At 44.5% G+C, this 20,513-nt stretch overlaps 1 protein-coding gene across 1 annotated transcript in view; it reads left to right on the top strand.

The window, feature by feature from the left end:
- Window positions 1–20,513, top strand: part of MCF2L (MCF.2 cell line derived transforming sequence like) — a 77,831-nt gene that overhangs the window by 37,362 nt on the left and 19,956 nt on the right. Inside the window, exons 11-26 of the mRNA XM_085853462.1 lie at window positions 2,970–3,161; window positions 9,010–9,201; window positions 9,378–9,540; window positions 9,829–9,881; window positions 10,174–10,262; window positions 13,266–13,332; window positions 13,641–13,756; window positions 14,178–14,247; window positions 14,869–14,961; window positions 15,591–15,683; window positions 16,769–16,894; window positions 17,112–17,336; window positions 18,975–19,067; window positions 19,161–19,239; window positions 19,526–19,607; window positions 20,001–20,110. Coding sequence (XP_085709588.1) covers window positions 2,970–3,161; window positions 9,010–9,201; window positions 9,378–9,540; window positions 9,829–9,881; window positions 10,174–10,262; window positions 13,266–13,332; window positions 13,641–13,756; window positions 14,178–14,247; window positions 14,869–14,961; window positions 15,591–15,683; window positions 16,769–16,894; window positions 17,112–17,336; window positions 18,975–19,067; window positions 19,161–19,239; window positions 19,526–19,607; window positions 20,001–20,110 — 1,843 coding nt within the window. The remainder of the gene's footprint in view (window positions 1–2,969; window positions 3,162–9,009; window positions 9,202–9,377; window positions 9,541–9,828; window positions 9,882–10,173; window positions 10,263–13,265; window positions 13,333–13,640; window positions 13,757–14,177; window positions 14,248–14,868; window positions 14,962–15,590; window positions 15,684–16,768; window positions 16,895–17,111; window positions 17,337–18,974; window positions 19,068–19,160; window positions 19,240–19,525; window positions 19,608–20,000; window positions 20,111–20,513) is intronic.

Here is a 20,513-nt window from a genome sequence, read left to right as displayed (position 1 = left end):
ATCGTTATCACTCTATATACCCCATGGGGAGTTGATGAAACATTCCAAGTTTCAATTTTTTTCCGTTGAGCTGTTTTGGAGAAAATTATGTCCAATTTTTTGCCTTTAATCCAATATGGCTGCCATACAATGTGACCTATGCCATCAGTTGGCAATAAAATATTCTCCATGTGGAGTCCTTCTACGTTTAAAGTTCCGCATTGATCGGACAAGCGGTTGCAGAGAAAACCATTGTTGGATAAGGATTTCAATTCAAACCATTAAGGCTGGAATACATCACCGATTGACATCATCATTATCACTGTATATACCACTCGGGGAGATGATGGTTTATGCCAAATTTCAATTTTGTCTCGTTGTACGGTTTTGGAGATAATGATGTCCAAATTTTTTTTCTATAATTCAATAGAGCTGGTTGCATCGATCGGACAAGCAGTTGCAGAGAAAAACATTTTTAAGTGAAAATATATAGATCTTGACGTGCGCACACACACACACACACACACACACACACACACACACACACACACACACACACACACACACACACACACACACACACACACACACACACGGATACTTTGAGACCTGGGGCAGGAGCATTTAAAGCCCACGCTATCTTCCTGGCAAAGGTCTTCTGCCTGCACACATGCATGCTCGTACATGCAACAACCTTTGCACCACACTGGATGCTCACTGAATCTGATTCATACATGCTAGTCCCCTCAATAGAGGGGGAAGGGTGGGGGGAGCATAAGAAGGGGTGTGTAAGAGAGATAGAGGGAGGGGAGGGGTCAGAGAGAGGGAGGGGAGTGGTTGGGATTGGAAAGAGGGAGAGTGGTGGGGTTGGGAGTGAGTGAGAGAGAGGGGTGGAAGGGAGGAGGTGGGGTTGGGAGGGTGAGAGAGGCAGGAGGTGAGAGAGGGGATGGGGGAAAGAGGGAGAGGAGTGAGGGATTCCAGCAGATGTGACTCCCATTTTATCATCCATCCATTTGAATCGCCCTGCCTGTGAAACACCGGGATGACAATAGTTTATATCTGGCCCAGGATTTGAATCCAGGCTACACAGAGCGAGCATGCATACCTTTCGGTTTTCCCTCCATGATGTGGCGATTCATTATTTCATAACTGAAAACATTTTTTAGTCATTGTGATCAAATAACTTATTTTGCCTTCCTACCTCCGGTATAGAACCACGGTATTGCCATTGAAGCTTGAATAACGCGTGCCAAGAGGATTCACAAAGCAATCCACACAACGGTTCAAGAAACTTTTAAAAACGAAACGTTTAATTTTTATTTGTATTTATCTTTGCCGAAGTGATGGGTCGTACAATGGAATAAAATTTGGGGAAATGTTGTGGAAAATAAAATTTAACATTTTCAGCGAGCCAGCCACCGCATGTTGCACCGCAGAACACGTGGCTAACGCATGTGAGTGACCCATGAACTTTGTTCAAGTTGATTGACATCCAGTATTCAGTGACTGCGAATATTGTGGAGCGCTCACCAAGTGGCTTAAGCACCCCAATTAAATGGTTGATAAGAAACGGCTCACTTGGCACACGATGAGCAATCTCTGAACCATCAGATTAAACATACACCTCCCAGAGATGCCCAAAATGTCAAATGAACACTTTTTTTTTTTAGGAGTCATAACTGCTTCTAAGTTCGATACTGGAGCATACATTTTGTAATCCTGCTTAGTTTAAGAGATTCTTGTTGTTATCACAAGTGCAGGAATGAAATAAAGCGACGAACGCTGGCGTCTCCGGGCGTTTATAAGCATTACAATGTATCCAGCGATTCGTAGCTACGATGAACAGGGATTCGATAATATGAATGAGGAAAGTGAAAACAACAACTTTATCGTTAAGAAATCGTTGCGGCCTGTTCCAAGTCAAGGTATGGTTGAGCAGGCCAAATAACATGGTGGATTCAGACCCCAGCGAGGTTACCTCGGATACACCTCAAGACCCCATAGAGAGCGGCGTCGGAGGATGCCACCTGATAAAGGATATAATTAAATAAGGCCGTTAATTATCTTCAAAAGGAGTGTTTTAATTAACCCAAACATCCAATTTTCAGTCATGTACTTCGTTGGAGTTTTATTAGTGTGCTTGCAAAATTTCAGGCTTCAAGGTATCATGGTTTGGGGGGTTACAGAGGAGACACACACATATACATTGACATTTATTTATACAGATAAAACTGAAACCCTATTTCCTGACCATATAAAATTTTACTCATCAAAATATCCTAAAACCTCCAAAATGCTGAAGCCACTCTTTCTCTGTGGATTTTCTAATGTTTCGACCTGTCTAAGCAGGAAGACTGTGGGAGCCAATCGATCAACTATGAGCACCATTGGCTCCAATTAATAGCCTGAAATGTCTCTACAAGCCACGAATGACATGCAAATACAGTACTCAATCAATCCTCACGGACTCAAACTTTCATTCCACTGTAACCACTCACCCAGCCAAATGGCTCACTTTACATAGATTGTAGGCATAGGCTTGAGGATACATTGCTCATGTAGGTTCTAGATGAGGAAACTACTATCCAGCAATACCACTTCACTTTTCTCCAAGGATAACGCTCTCGATCCCTGCTTGCACCCCAGCGAAATAATACAAGTCCCAACTGCAGCAGCTCAAAATCCACTCATATTTATATCCATTGGATGCAGACGAGCTTCCCAGATTACAATCAGAATGTCCATTCTAACTGCTTAAGCTTCAGGAGCAATCTCTGTTTGTTTTGCGAGTAAAGGGGGAAAAAATAAGAAGAAAGCAGTGGAAATCCAGTGATTTGAAAGTGTAGAGCTGGTGTATAACAGGTATGTTCAAGATGTCGCATTGTTCTGTTTCTGTGTACTCATTCCACGTCTAAAACACAAGATACTATGTGACGTTACACCTCAAGTCATAACAATTGCCAATCTCCTTGTTTCTTCTTGTCGTGAAGGATTGGCTTGACCATGCCACGGCTCTGGGCCTGAGGGGTGACCACCTGGTGTCAGAGCCGCACTACGCGGCTGACTGGTTGGAAGCAGCCTGCGCAGAGGTTTGCAGCCAGGCAAGTGGCCTTTCTGTGGCACTGCAGACCCGCCAGGCCTCACTCATCTCAGCTCTGGAACTCGAACAGAGACTTGATAAGGTGGGAGTCGTAGTGGTGCGAGATGACCGCATGACTTTTGGGTCACTGAGGTCATTGTTAAGATACTTCTTAATTATGAATAACAACGTATTGTTTTAATACTTGCTATTACCATTGTCACTTGGTTGGGTCATCACCCTGCCAAACTCTGAATTTCCATGTGGGAGGTTAAACACTGTGTTAACCACCAAGACTCTTATTATTTGTTAGTTGATTGTGCTTGCATTCTGCAAGCAGATAAATGAATCGATTAAATGAAGAATGAGTGAGCAGGATGAGCTCTTTATTTATGTGCAGTCCAAGCTCTGCCCTTTTCCCCCAACTCAGAGAGTAATGAACTAGAGGGGGAGCACTCGGTAGAATGCAAAACCTCCGCCGCCAATACTGCTGGGTCACTCAAATGAACCTTAAATCTTATTAATTAAATATGACGTCAACAGTGCTGAGAGTTATAGTTCTTTTCTCCAACATTTTTATTTGGGGGGTGGGGGGGGGGGGGGTTGGAAATCACTTAAAACATGTAGAAATGCAAATACAAAAATTCAAATATTTTATTCAAAATGGCCGCCATGGCGGCCATATTGGACTTTGGACCAAGTCCAAAATCTAATGGCATGATCCTTGGACCATACCTAATCCCCCCACCAAGTTTCGTCAAAATCCGTCGAGGAGTTTTTCCGTAATACTGTTCACAAACAAACAAACAAACAAACAGACGGGTGAAAACAGTAACCTCCATCCATCTTCGATGGTGGAGGTTAACAATGGTGCAGTTTCAACTCCGCCTGTCTCCTAGCAGAGGGAAAAGCGCACAGAGACTTGCCACTGATCAAATTCATTCACAAATGTTTTCACTTACATACAATTTTGTAATTTATTTCTGGAATATTTGCTTCGAGTTATATCAGCATGCAAAATTTTCTACTTTTTACCCCACCTATAAAGTAATAAAGATTGAAATTAGTCAGTCAGTGTGTCAATGGTTAGATAAAGCTTTTCATATATAACTAGAATGGCACTCTGTAGCACACATACCTCCACCAGGCTGAACAGTTTGTCTTGTATCCCACTGATAGGCCGGATCTACATCTGGACCTAAACCAAAATCTAGTCCTCTTGTACGTGTCACCGACCCAACTCATCTACCAAGTTTTGTCATAAACCGGCCACAACTTTTTGAAATATCGTGCTGTATTGTTATGGGGCCGGGCGTCGGCGGCGAGCATGACCGCTAGGTGGAGCAGTAGAGTCGGCTCCACCGAACACCCGGAATCTAGATCATGCTTCTCGGAGAACTCCGAGAAGGCATGGGTCCCTTAGAGGACCATGAATCGCCAATAATTAGGCCGCGTGGAATAGGGTTAATTGCCAACTTCAATATACCTAAGTATCCACGCGGCAAAGCTACTGGGGAATTCACACCATCGGCAGGCCTCGAGCGGAACGAGCCGTTATCGTGCTCGAACCGTGCGTAACCCGAGCGGATGGTTACCAAGACCCGTCGGACCAAATGCGCAATTTGCCACTTCCCAATTTTCCAACATGCACCCTGCTAAACGAATGAAAGAAGCACAGAAACGAGCTGATACATTTAACAAAATGGATATTTATTTACAATAGGCAGGGAGGGGAACACAGAAGAGCAGAGTTATCCGACTATTTTCCAATGCAATGTACAATGATCATACACACTTAAACAGTTTTACTTGGAGGATGGTGCCACATACACACACACACACACACACACACACACACACACACACACACACACACACACACACACACACACACACACACACACACACACACACACACGAAAAAGGACCCAATTGGTCTTTATTCGACCCTCGCAACCAAGGGGATAGTCGAGCTGGGGGTCAGAGGTCTGTCGGGGTACCTGACTACGTTCGTGCGGCTTGGCCCGTGACTTCACGTGTGGGACCCGTGGTCCGTGGGAGGTTGGATGGTGGATAGCGGATCCAGGGTTGCTCCTTGTAGAAGGCCAGCAGAGACTCCAGGCTTGAGAGCTCCAGCAATGATGACAGCACAACCAAACTGCCTTCCAAGAACTGCTCCCTCCAAAGAACTTCAAAGAACTCTGAATAATTCTCAAGGACACGCAAGAACTCTCTGAACTCTGAACTCTCCGAACTCGAACGAGCACACGAACTCTCCACCCACACACACACACACACACACACACACACACACACACACACACACACACACACACACACACACACACACACACACACACACACACACACACATACACACACACACACACACACACACACACACACACACACACACACACACACACACACACACACACACGCACGCGCGCCGTCCTTTTTCGACCGCTCTGAGTGGGGCGGGGCCTTGGTGGAGCTGACTCGCTGATCGCCCTGATTGGACAGGGACCTCCATGGGTCCGCCCTTTCTGGGCAGGGTTATGGCCGAGCCGGGAAAACCCCATCCTCTCTACGTGTGTCTGTACCCCTCTTGCTAGAGAAACAACAATTCTGCCTCGTGGCATTGGAATGCAGACCAATTAGAGGAAGTCGAATTAAGCACGCGAGGACCTCACCTCGTATGCTATGGTCGCGAGGCGAGGGCGCAAGTGCTGAAAGACTCTGTGGCCGCAAGTGGAGGGGATCTCGAGATTTATATAACCTAACTATAAAGATAACACCGCAGCACACGTACATTTAATTCCCATTAGACTAGGGACGGGACCCTAACTAGAAACACACTTACCGATATAACTGAGCTATAAGGACTCTGGCTGTTGTGTGTAGTAAGCTTCCAAATTTGTAACAATATATCGTTTTTGGTCCTATCTCTCAATGGTGAAAAATCACTTTAAAATTCTCAAATCTGGATCCGGATCCAGATCTTCACAAAAATCTAATCGATTAGTCCTTGTCACACACTCACCCTCTTGACCAAGTTTTGTCCGAAACCATCCATAACTTTTCGAAATATCCTGCTCAAAGACAGACAGAAAAACAGACAGACAGGGGGAAAGCATAATCTCGGTCCACCATCCGGTGGCAGAGGTAATAATGAATAAGTCCTCATTAAGTTATTAACACTCATTAAGATTAGCCATGCTTGTTTATCATGTTGAAATTTTTTTTTAATTATTATTAAGCCTTCCCCTATAATCTATATCATAGGTACCCAAACCTTTTTTGTCCACTCCCCAAAACTTGAAATCACATTCGCCTCACGACCCAAATGGTGCTGGTGTCTTTTGGTACCAGTACCTACCATAAAAATTGTCAGAGAAAACGTTCTTGATGTGAAAACCTCTCTCAAAAACTGGGATTTGTGAGACGTTGGAAAGCTGCCAACGTTTCAATACAGTTTTTCGCTGTAATATCAAGCAGCATGTAGTCATCCGCCACCCATCAGAAGGCTCTCGTACCCCAAGTTCGGGTCACGGCCATGGGTTTGGGAACCCCTGCCATATGTGATAGAAGGCTTATTGCTGTTGTAAGGCTTGTTTCTACAATTAGCACCCCTACCCCCCAATTTTAATGGTATCACAGAGTTTCTTAGACCCCTCAGAGTACTATACCACTAATTAGAATTTTTTTTTTCTTCCTACACTCCTGATTTCCAAAATTTCCACGCTGCATCTCAGAGCCAGCTCGGACTTTTGAAATTAAATTTTGTAACAAAAATGTGCATAGCAAATGTGTTGGTTCACCTAAGTTTTGCCCTTGGCCTAATTTTAAAGGTCATGACCCAATTATAGACATTTTAACTTTTTTCACCATAACTTGACTAAAGTTTGTCTGATCGGAGCGACATTACCCTCACTCGATGGTTTAGAGCAAGGCACATTTACGCTTAATTTGCATCACACCCCTCTAGGTTAAAGGTCAATGTCTTAGATCCCAGAGTACTTTGGTTTTCCCCTTTTTTCTGCCAATGTCCGAGAACTTTTGGAATGAAATTTTGCCTCAGTAATGGGAATACAAAGGAACGGTTGACATATTTTATTTAACCTTGACCTATTTTTAAGGTCATGACCTAAATAGACATTTTTCACGAAAACTCGACTAAGGTTTGTTCGATAAAAACTAAATTATCTCTCTAGATAGCACAGAGCAAGGTGCATTGAAGCTTAATTTACATCATACCCCTCTGGGTTAAAAGTTAAGGTCTTACACCCCTTTGGAGTACTAAACCACCGAAGAGGTACTTCTCCCTTTTTTGTGCCAATGTCCGAGCAATATCTTGGATCCAACTGGGATTTCAGAGTGAAATTTTTCATCAATAATGGGAATAAAAGTATGTGTGGTTGACTTCTTTTTTTTTATCTTCACCAAATTTTAAGGTCATGACCCAATTATAGACATTTTAACATTTTTCATAAAAACTCAACCAACATTTGGTCAATCAGGACGAAATTCCCCCCTCTAGATAGCCTAGAGCAAGGCACATTTACCCTTAATTTACATCATTACCCTCAGAAAGATCAAGAACAAATGGCACTCAGAAAAAAAACCCCATTTTTTTGGTCAGTCATCACTCAATTTTGCCATTGCAATTTTTGCCTCATTTTTGTCAGACAACTTGGCCTTCCAAGATGTTCTTGCATCATAATAGTGAAGTTGTGTATCTGATATTTGATTTGTGTCCTTAATCTACATTTGTCTTGCCCTGAAGGGGATGCGAGACGATAACGTGTGTGTGTGTCCGTGTTCATATAAATATATATATATATATATATATATATATATATATATATATATATATATATATATATATATATATATATATATGTTCCTCCACTTTAAAAATGTTTTTTACTGCAACGGCTTGTCTGATCGATGCGAAACTTTAAACAAAGGAGGGACTACCCTTCGAGAATAGTTTATTGCGAACTCTGATGTCATAGGTCAAATGGTATTGCAGCAATATTGGATTAAAGGGGAAAAAAGGAATCATTTTTTCTGAAACCATTCAAAGAAAAAAAATTTGAAATTTGGCATATCATCAACTCTCTGTGGGGTAAACAGGGTGATAATGATTATGTCATCAGAGAAGTGGTTTTCCAACCATAATTGATTGAATAGAAATCCTCATCTGAAATGATATATATATATATATATATATATATATATATATATATATATATATATGTATTGATGTGAGTGAATAATTTAATATACGATGTTCATAACCCATGCCAAGAAACTATGTGACATGATAGGGTGCATGGATGGTTTGGGTATATGGGCCATAACAGCAGTAGGCCATAGTAGTAGCATGTTCAGTTAACGATGGTATTTTTGTTCAGAATGAACACATGACGTGAGATGATGCGGTCAACGAATGCCATTCTTGTTTCAGAATGTGACCTAATTAACAGAAAACACCTTTTTATCATGGCTTGAATAATTTTCCACTGATTTTCATGATGTTGAGTTTTATGGATAGATTATAGATGGGGACACATTTTTTTTATTTTAAACTCTATCCATAAATGTTGAAGGTCAAGGTCATATGGTGGTCTGGAAAAACATATGGCCATCATTGGATCGCAGGCCAAGGGTAAGCTTCCCACATTGGGGAGGCTTACCCTTGGTGATTGCTTTGTGATCGCAGATATCCTGTTCCTCTTCTTCTTCTTCTGTCTTTGCTCCATCTACTTTTTCCTTCTCCATTACTGCATGCTGAATTGTTGCATATTTATTTATTAAATGTAGACAGAGATACTTTCAACAAAGTAAATTTACATTTTATACATGGTCAACCAACAAGGCCTTCCAAGTGTTTCCATCTGAATTCAACCCCTGCTTTCTTTGCATCATTGACACATTGATTGCAGGCGATGGCATTGTGCGAAACAGGGGTTTACCTGCTTGCCTCTCAGCCAGTGGAGAAATGCCAGTCATCGGAGGGTGCCCAGGCCGCGCTTGATGAATTACATACTTTTATGGATAGCTGGCCAGAGCAGGGCACTGGCACAAATGAACCATTTCTCGCAGCATGTCAAGTTGTCCCCAGTTATGACCTAGCGGTGCGTTAACATATTCTACCATTCTCTTTCTCACCTGTACACTTTACTCCACGTGATATACTACCAATTAACTTGGAATGCAAAATTGCAACTCAAAAGTGGTTCTTTTGACCCAGAAATACAAAGGTGACCAGGAGGCCTTATTGAAAGTCTGACTATGACCTAATTTTGGCCAGGTACGTGTGGCCCATGCGGAGCAAAAGGTACATGAGGTGAGAGACATGTTCGAACGGCGGGAACAGGGCTTGCGTAAACTCGCAGTCAAACAGCCCCGCCCTGTACAACCCGTGGCACCAAGACCGGAGTCCCCACGGAGCAATCTTGTGGACGATGCTCATGGTATGATACAAATACATTTAATCCTTTCTGAACTATCGGTGACTGGTCATGGAACTCGAGATCAATCGGTACAAAACCAGTTCACATGATTTTATTGGTAACATCTGTACAGCGCCATTATAACGTGCACTTTATGTAGAGTGATAGTGCGTTCGCAGCATAATGTCTGGATGACAACACTGCTTTTAAAATGTGGAGATTCCAAGATCGTAGGTATGGAATTGAATTAAATTCACACAAGTATGATCAAACTTTGTAAGGTGCTTGCAGCTTTCTTGTTTCCTCCAGATGAACGCGCCAAAGGTGACACAGAAAGGGAGACGAATGAAAACTTACCAAAGGTGAGCATCACACCTTGTTTTATAAAAACAGACAATTCCAGCTTCAAGGTAGGTACACATGGGGTTGAATTTTCTAAATTAACCCAATGCCTCTTCAATAAAGACCTTCAAGCAAGAGTGCAAAACCTTATACTTAATGGCTAAATGATTCATCAGACTTAAACAAGTAAACAAGTTATTTCTTGATGATCATCTTGGTCCATATTTAGTGTGCGATGCTGTAAAATCCACAAGGGATGTTTGGACGTGTAGGCACATGATTATCCTCGGTGATATGCTTTACCCCTTCCAGGTGGACATCTTACCTGAAGATGGCCTTTGTGGAGATGGAAAGATGGGCATGAGCGGTGATGGACAGGATAGCATCATCAAACGACGCAGGTAAGATTAAGGCCAAACAAGGAATGTATTGTTGCGGTTTAGAGAAACCACTATGGTATATGTGCACTCACGACACGTAGGTCCTTTAGCATAGTAATTTCCTTCATAAATGTTTAGAATAGTCCCTTACCTTTCGATGAGTCGGTGGGATCCAAACTGTGTTGGAACGTGTAGATTAGGATTCACTCCCCTATTTTTCGTTTGCACATGGAAGGTTGGTGGCAAGGCATGGGCAGCCTTTGGATGCGGGTGTGTTCCAATACCTTCCTTACATTCCCTTTGTCGTTAATTTCCCTCTCTCTCTTCTTTATCGTTAATTTTGTGCATCTTCGTCTCTCTTCTCACACCACACATAAGTACATGCACTTTGATTTAATACAGACTGTAGTTTGACACGATCTCTTCCTACACACACATAAGGCAATCGAGACATCAAGGACAGTTACATAACCTTAAACTCCCCCGCTCTAAAAGAGATTCCTCATCCCGCAACCTTCAACCCCATTGTCAGCCTTCGTGATGGCTATCACGTGCCCGGGCGATGTCTGGTCAGCATTGACCTGAGAGGCATCGGCTCCGTTTGTTTCCCCCATAATAATTCTTGCACGCCTCGAACTAGCCGAATGCTCGCTCGCCTTATGCGGTGCCAAGCAAGGTCCAACTCTTATGACAGCCGGAAGCCCCGACTGGGAGGACTCGCTGCAGAAACTCGAATGGGCGGGGCTAGGGAGGCGGAACTCCAAACCACGCGCAAGCCCCACCCAATCATGTACACATTCTAGAAGCTTCCAGGCCACCCTTATACAAGAATGAACCCCTGAGCATTTGCTGTCTTTCGACGGGTGCCGGGCACTCTGTTCCCCGAGGCATGACCTCGACGGGCACCGGACACTCTGTTCCCCGTGGAACGATGTCGACAGGCGCCGGACACTCTTTTCCCCGAGGCATGACCTCGACGGGTGCCGGACACTCTGTTCCCCGTGGCACAATGTCGACAGGCGCCGGACACCCTGTTTCCTGAGGCACGACTTCGACAGGCACTGGACACTCTGTTCCCCGAGGCACGACTTCGACAGGCGCCGGACACAGTGTTCCCCGAGGAATGACGTCAACGTGCGCCGGACACTCTGTTCCCCGAGGAATGACGTCGACAGGCGCCGGACACCCTGTTCCCCGAGGCACGACGTCGACAGGCGACGAACACCCTGTTCCCCTGAGGCACAATGTCGACAGGCACCGGACGTTCTGTTCCCCGAGGCACGACGTCGACAGGCGCCGGACACCCTGTTCCCCTGAGGCACAATGTCGACAGGCGCCGGACACCCTGTTCCCCGAGGAACGACGTCGACAGGCGACGAACACCCTGTTCCCCTGAGGTACAATGTCGACAGGCGCCGGACGCCCTGTTCCCCGAGGAACGACGTCGACAGGCATCGGACACTCTGTAAACTGAGGCATGATGTCAACTGGCGCCAGATACTTTGTTCCCTGAGGCATGTTGTCGAAAGGCGCCGGACACCCTGTTCCCTGAGGCACGACGTCGACAGGCGTCGGACACTCTGTTCCCCGAAGCACGACGTCGACAGGCACCGGACACTCTGTTCCCCGAGGCATGATGTCGACGGGCGCCGGACACCCTGTTCCCCTGAGGCACAATGTCGACAGGCGCCGGACACCCTGTTCCCCGAGGAACGACGTCGACAGGCGACGAACACCCTGTTCCCCTGAGGCACAATGTCGACAGGCGCCGGACACCCTGTTCCCCGAGGAACGACGTCGACAGGCGACGAACACCCTGTTCCCCTGAGGTACAATGTCGAAAGGTGCCGGACACCCTGTTCCCTGAGGCACGACGTCGACAGGCGCCGGACACCCTGTTCCCCTGAGGCACAATGTCGAAAGGTGCCGGACACCCTGTTCCCTGAGGCACGACGTCGACAGGCGCCGGACACCCTGTTCCCCTGAGGCACAATGTCGACAGGCGCCGGACACCCTGTTCCCCGAGGAACGACGTCGACAGGCGACGAACACCCTGTTCCCCTGAGGTACAATGTTGAAAGGTGCCGGACACCCTGTTCCCTGAGGCACGACGTCGACAGGCGTCGGACACTCTGTAAACTGAGGCATGATGTCAACTGGCGCCAGATACTTTGTTCCCTGAGGCATGTTGTCGAAAGGCGCCGGACACCCTGTTCCCTGAGGCACGACGTCGACAGGCGTCGGACACTCTGTTCCCCGAAGCACGACGTCGACAGGCACCGGACACTCTGTTCCCCGAGGCATGATGTCGACGGGCGCCAGATACTCTGTTCCCTGAGGCACGACATCATTTGTTCTATTCTTTTTCGATGAGCGCTGGACATCCTCTCTTTCTCCGGGGTTTGGCACAGTCGCTCTATCCTCTCGTTGGACCACTACGTCACTCGCTCTGTGGAGGTTGCGCTGCTGGTTCTTGGCACTTTCGCCCCTTTGGTTTTTACCTCACGAACTGTCAACACGAGCGAGGAGCCAAGGCTGCGAGGGAGTGGATGGAGCTAAGCCGATTTATAAGTCCAAAACCACGCTACACCACAGACAGATCTGTTAAGATCTTACACTTAGGTTATCCCCACACACATCTTTTCTCCACTGCACTTTTCCCAGCTTCCCTTTTCCCATGCACTCACACATGTCACTCTTCGCCACTTCACCTAGACACCTTACAGGCTTTCTTCCCACTTCTCTCCCTCAGCGTTGAATAAAGAGGGCACCTCTGCCCCACCCAGTAGTCTGAGGCCGCAATTCCTCACTCCCTCTCTCCCCCCTTTTCCCCTCGGTTGCGAATTCTTGGGCCCATGTACTGCGTTGGTAGTAGGTAAGGCACTTGTTAAGTTTGCTCTGTGTCTTTTCTCTTTCTCTGATGTCATTGCTGTAAAAATTTCCTCACCCTCATTTCCCTCCCCCCCCCCCCATGCCATTGAAATCCAACGTGCGACGGGCTGACGGTTTTGATTCTCCGTGCAGGCACATCATGAAGGAGCTCACAGAAACTGAGCGGGTATATGTGGAGGAACTGAACTCCATAATCGAGGTAATTTGTGAGATGCGTGATGACCATCATTAATTTGCCAAATACCACTGGTGGAATGTCACCAGAATTATTTATTTTGAAATGTACATTGATCTCCATTAATGATCGGACATTTTTCGAGCAAATCTGTCTTCGATTCTTCACCTGAACATTTGCCTCATGATGGCGTGATCCTAGAACCGTCCATTCCTTTGTCTCCTAATGTCCTTCATACTCGCATAATTAGTGACACGGACAAAACAGATGGAGAAGAAAATATATAATTAATGACATAATTGAGACCTTTTGCCTTTCAATGCCTATTTCAGGGATATGTGATGGCATTTGAAAATCCTTCCTTGGCACAGCTGATCCCAGTTGATCTGCAGCAGAAGAAGGACCAGCTATTTGGGAACCTCCCAGAAATCTACACCTTCCATAGCAGGTGCAGTGATGGCTCACCATTGTTTGATCTCATCCACAGTACCTTGATGTTTCCTATGATAGTCATATGTGTCAGTGTCGCATGACTCACACATTTAATCATCACATATCTCCATGAGACCGTACATGACCTCATTGTGCCAGCATAGTGTCAAGCTGTTAGCTGCAATGCAGCTCTGAATTTCAATGGAAATTGCCCAGAGGAGTTTAGTGAAGTTTTGGCACAACGAGGAATCCTTCCTTCAAGAGAATTCCGTTGAAATTCCTGCTATGGGGAGGCATGCATCAGCTCATGGCTTCTCCTCTTGAGAGAATAATCAGTCCCATGTGATGTCTATTGGTGCAAGATCAAGATTCCTCGAGAAGAATAAAAGAATGTATGCGGTATTTTTACCTTCATTGTTTGCCCTCTTTAATTGCAGGGTGTTCCTCAAGGAGCTGGAGGCTTACGTTGATGATCCAGAGCTCTTGGGCCGATGCTTCTTACAAAGAGTAAGGATTTCCCTCCAATTAATTTGACCGTCTTTGTGCTTTTAACTTCCCTCGGACGTGTATCTGTCCTTCCATCCCTTCTCTTCCCCTTCATATCTACACAGGGAGAACTCTGTACACATACCCTGTTCAGTTTTGTTTTTATTCACTTTCCTTTAACCCAAACCTTTAAATCACAAAATAACTTATAAAAGTTTTTGACCTGAAATTCCAACCATTTTTCTCGTTTTACAGCAAACCAACTTCGACAGAACATCTCAATATCACGACCTCTCCCTCTGATAATGACCTGAGGATGATTTGGCTGAACTTTTAGAGATTTGTTGAAGGGAAAGTGAACTCGAGCTTCAAAATATGATAATTAGTTGTGTTTATTTTTTTCACATGCTGGGCACAAAAAAAAGGCACAAGGCAGCAAATGCAACTTCAGGTAACTTCTGTGGACTTGCCCTAAGCAAGTCCCTGATTGGCTGCAAAACTTTTCGAATCACACGCATTATAAAGGGCCAGAGTTTTGGGTTTTTTTTTTTTTTTTTTTTACCCTAACATTCTTTATCCAAGAACCAGGGACTCGTGTCTTCAGTTCTTCCTGCAATTGCGAATTTCTCTCCGTTTCTGCAGAAGGAGGATTTCCAGATGTATGAGAAGTACTGTCATAACAAGCTTTGTTCTGAAGCCGTGTGGCGCCGATTTGGGGACAACCAATTTTTCCAGGTGAAGTGATGGCTTGTGCTCATGTTAGGGTACCAACGTTGGCAAACAACTGCTCTATTCGTTTACTTTTCACCTGTATAACTGGATATTTTTATTTATTATTAATGTACTCAGATCTTGGGATGCTTTGGATGGTGCTTTGCTAATAGTTATTATTTGGACATTCGGATATGCTGCATTTGGTACACTTAATCTTCTTCTTCTTTCGGCTGCTCCCGTTCGGGGTCGCCACAGCGGATCATCCGTATGATCCGCATAGTGATTTGGCACATGTTTTACGCCGGATGCCCTTCCTGACGAAACCCTGGTCGCCTCTTACGACACAGGGATATGGTACACCTATTTTAACCGGGGTATACACCGGCCCAGTATACTGGTACTCATTTCGCCGACCTCGGAAGGATGACAGGCTGAGTCAACCCCCTGGCGTATTAATTCAGTGGCCCAACGGGGCTTGAACTCAGGACCTTTTGGATCCTAAGCCGCTGCCCTTACCACTGCGCCAACACCAGGCTATAATTTGGTACACTTAATGTCGTGTGGAATTGGCGAAGGACTTTCTCTCCAGATTGAATTAACCAGTGGGTGATAATTAGTGCCACTGTGAAATTTTCTCCGCGTTTCTGCAGGAGTGTCAAAGACGCATCGACCACAAGCTCGCTCTTGACTCGTACCTCCTCAAGCCAGTGCAGAGAATCACCAAGTACCAGCTTCTACTCAAGGTAAGGACACCTGCTTTTACAACACTCTTCGAACCTATTTACAATAAAGTGCCACTGTGGTCAGCTTCATACCTTCAAACGTGTGCGGCACTCTCGACTTGTGTCGAGGAATCATCGGAGCTTTCAGGTTTGATCAGAATATGAGCTCATGCTCTAAAACCTGTGACACGAATGCAGTTCTGAGAGATTTGAGTTGGAAAGATTAATATGACGGCATTATGCCCCTTCCAAACGAATTTTCATTCAGGCAGAGAACAGGGCAATACTAACATTTGGGTAATATCGACCCCGAGGAATCCATAGGCCATACAAAAGATAGCTTTGAGTTTAGAGTGTACAAGTATGCTCGTTTCATGATTGCGTAAAACAGCTTTCATGATACTTTCATATTGGGCCTTTTGAAACATGGGCACAACCATGCAGATCAACAACACAATGACATGCGTGGTCAATATAGGCTATAGCCGAATGGATGTTGGAAATAGGAATCTCCTTGAGGGGTCCATAGTACCATGTTCTTCTGTATAAGAATCATCCTTCATGGAAATGGTAACAACTGTTCACCAAACTGAAGAGTGACATCAATTTTTCATTTATTTTGCCCAAAATTATTTTTGAAACTTCAATTATAACACACAAGCTATCTGGTTCTGCCTCGACAGATACTTCATCATGGTGGATCTAGAATTTCAAAGGGAATGTTAAGCTTCCAGTCTCATAAATAAGCCTCATTCTTAAGTCACTTCTGGCTTTACCTGGCCTGTGCTCATACCTGGATCATCGCAGCATGGCATGCAAGTCCTTCCATATGCTTCGGATCACAGTTGCTCACAATTGCAGAAACATGATACTTAGGGGGTTTGTTGGTCATTTGTTTGACAATACAATTCAAAATAATTATGGGATATAGGTATTGGCTTGTATATGAACAACTGTCTATCCATCATCTGCTTGGAAAGTTTGTTGAGGATAAATAAATGTCCTTGTGATACTGTCGGTAGTGCATTGCTGGTGATACATTTCATATGTTTTAATTAACCCAGGCCTAAACAAGCAGCATGTTGTATTGTTCTGTCTGTGTGTAGGAGATGCTGAAATGCAGTAAAAACTCCCCTGGCACGGCAGCCTTGGAGGAGGCACTGAATGGGATGCTGGCCATTCTGAAAGCCGTCAATGACTCCATGCATCAACTATCCATCACCGGCTTTGACGTACAGCATGCATTTTGTCCGATCACACTCGATATTGTGGCAGTGATTCTTTAGTAATGATGATGATCATTGTGACATTTCACAACCTTTGGTTGGTTAACCAAGTTGCAGCATGTAGGACGATGCATTATGATGCCTAATTCCCTAGATTATTTTACTCAATGGTTCAATCGTCAGACCGAGTCTTGTTTCCTGACCCATTGCCCTGTACTCGTAGGGTGACCTGGCTAGGCTGGGCCATGTGCTCATGCAAGGTCCATTTGCTGTATGGACTGAGGTGAGGAAGGGACACAACATAGTGAAAGAGCTGACACGCTTCAAGCCCATGCAGAGGCATCTCTTCCTGTTCCCCAGTGTGCTCCTCTTTTGTAAACGACGTGAAGAAGCCGGGGAAAGCGCACGGCCCGGAGATGCACCTTACAGCTTCAAGCATGCTCTGAGGGTGAGGTCTTGTTTCCCTGTTTAGGGCTGGATCTACATTGAGCTTTGTGTTGTGGCTCATACTCGACAACCATTTTGTTTTTATCATAAAAGCATAACTTGGAAGAGCAATGGTATTCATCTTTGATTTTCTATCCTGTAGCCACTCGGTCAATCTTGTCAACCCAGTGGAGTGAAAATGAACTGTTATTGTGCAGGATCTTGATGGAGGCTAACATGGCTTCTAACAAGCTACAGGTTCGAACTATGGTGACCTGAGGTTAGGTTTCATAGCGTGGTAATAGATTTATCTCAAATACGGATGATTTTAGTCCAGCTCCATAATTTCACAAGCCGGTAGGCGGCGATGGGTCGCCGAGCATGGAAACTATAAAATATAGAGCAAAATGGATGTCATGTTGCGGATAGGGAATCACCTTAAGATTATACATATCAAATCTCATCCAGTTCCATCTACTGATAACTACTCGGTATCCATTTGAATGAAAAGTACCGAAAATGCGGTTTGAAATCGGAAATCCCCAAAGTTCGAGGGGGTGCTGTGGGTGAACAAAGATCTATATCGAAAATCCGGCTCGATTGTTTGTGCACAATGTATTCCAGACGATTAGTGTGAATTTTCATGACCATCCGACCATAACCCTAGGAGGAGTAGCATTTGGCGCGAAGGCACCTCCAGCTCTCGAATATTATCGATTTTTGTACGAATTGACCTTTGACCCCTGACCTAAGCGAAATCGGTCAATATGTCCTGAGGCAAAGTTGTAGTACTCATGGAGTACCATGAACCTGCAAAGTTTCATTCGTATCGATGCACTCACCTGGTCGCTAGGGGGCCTTCAATTTTTGCCAATTTCCGCGCATTCCCTAATTGTAGGGGGCGCTGCGGGTAAAGTATTCCATATATCACAAAAAACGGAATATATTTGATAGAGCATCACCTGTAGATCATTTTTGCCAAATTTCATAATCCTACGTGGGATAATGGCTTTCGGAATTGATTTCACATGAACGGTACCGATTTTGAAGGTTTTTCAGTTGTTGCTAGGGAACCAAAGCATCCCTAGCAACCATCACAATTTCCAAAGCACTAGGTCATAAGATGTACCTACCACCCGAGTTTGGTCAAAATCCGCCCACGTTTACAACCAATTATGGTGATGACAAACGAACAAACATCCAAACAAACATCCCAACTAACAAACAGAATTACTGACAATAAGGGTCACATATTTCGGCGACCTAATAATCTGAGATTATGCCTCCAACATAAAGATACAGATTCTCGTTTGAGGAACTTGCCATTCTGTCATCCACATGCATTCAGCACTGTTTTAGAAAATTACCATGGAATCTATTTATATCCACCAGTAAATGCTAATAAATATAGGTCACCTGGCTTATTGTCCCCTCCAAAGCACGGTGTACTCATTGATGCAACACTCGACCTGAAAAGCACTGTGGTGGCAGTTTGTAGTTGTATTGGGATTCAAACCCAGACTATAAAAGTGTACTCATGAAACCCAGACTGTAAGAGGTGGCGGACTCGCTCAAGGCTGAGTACGCTACCTCTTAGCTATCTTTTCTGCCCGGGAGATTATGATGATCTTGATCGACTTACTCATGGACATATTCACAGATGAACCTGGTGGGAATCACCGAGACAGTGAAAGGAGATGCAAAGAAGTTTGAAATAAACTACAATGGACGTGAAGAGGTCTACACCATACAGGTTAGGCTCAGATGTAGATAATCAAACTCAGGTGTTTAGTTCTATTTCAGATTGGCAGGTGGAGCGAGGCCTTTTATGCATGCTTGCCTGCAGGCTCCATCCATGGAGGTGAAAACCACATGGCTGACTGAGATTCGGAAAGTCCTCACGAGTCAGCTTGAAGCATGCAAAGGTGTGCACAGAGTTTGTTTATTGTGTTGTTTACACTTGCAATTATCATCTTGACTCCTTTCCTGTTATTTGTCGTTTTGAACATGTTTCTGCTGACTTATTGGTACAGTTTTTGAAATAGTGAATGTAGTCAAGTGATATTATTCCTATATTAACCACCATGAATGCTTTGTAGATACCTGACTTCTCATCATGGCACCATAACCCAATTTGCTGTTTTGCTTCCTTTTGGCCTGAGTGAGGGGACACGTTGCTACCTGTAACCTTTGACCTGTCTGTGTTTGTAGAAGCAAGCCAGTTGCAGCAACACATTTCCGACCAGGCCTTTCATGTCCCCATGTCTCTGGATATGAGAAATTCCCCAATGAGGTTTGTATATACGAGGCCCAGTTCCTCTCAGTTGTTTCTTGAATGAAGTCTATTTTGTTATGACCAAACAGCATGTGACTGTGACTCCCAATCAAACTTAAAAAACATTTCTACTCAACCTGTATTTCGTCATTCTTGATCTGATTGTCTTCCTCACCTTGTTTCACCCATTTTATTTCCTCCTCATACTTTACCCATCCTTTCCTTGTGCTTTTTCTTGGATTCATTCTTTATCCTTCACCTGCTATTCATTTCCCTTCTCTCTTTCCACTTATCTCTACTCCAGCCCACCACCTTATTCTAAATTTGATATACATTACATTTTACAACATACTGATTGTGAATCCAAGACAAAGCTTGTGAACAACATGATCTGGAAATGTGTGTGATCAGGCCAGCGCGCAAGACCTCATGGAATCAGGTGAAGAGCCGTTCAGAAACAATGAGTCCCAAGATGCCTCCTCGACGAGCCAGCTTCAGCAAGAACACCCACTCTAACAGCAGTAAGTACCATATTCCTTGTGCTGAGTCAAGAACACCCGCTCTCACAGCGATAAGTACCATGACTCTTGCACTGACTCGTGCTGGTGATGGATTGCTTCTGCCGAAACTTTTGAGGAAATGCATCCAAAATCACTCAGCATGTCAAACCAGATCAATGAGGTTATTTATATCGATGGTGCCATGGAACATTTAGTGTTTCCAATGTGGTTGCAGGGAATAATCGCCATTTTGGAAACGTGTCAATGATTTTATTTATTTATTTTTATAATTATATAATTGGGTGATCATGAAACCAAGTATGGCGATACCCAGCACTGTACGACCCCGCTTTGTGTAGATTCGCTTTAGTGTGAACTAAATGTTCAGTTTTTAATTATCAAAAAAAAGAATTAAAAAAACATT

Source organism: Eptatretus burgeri, chromosome 14, assembly GCF_056783735.1.
Source record: "Eptatretus burgeri isolate ZD-2024b chromosome 14, Ebu_testis_v1, whole genome shotgun sequence".
NCBI classification, from domain to species: domain Eukaryota; kingdom Metazoa; phylum Chordata; class Myxini; order Myxiniformes; family Myxinidae; genus Eptatretus; species Eptatretus burgeri.
Note: the sequence above shows the minus strand (reverse complement) of the source record. Positions and strands in the feature narration are given on the sequence as shown.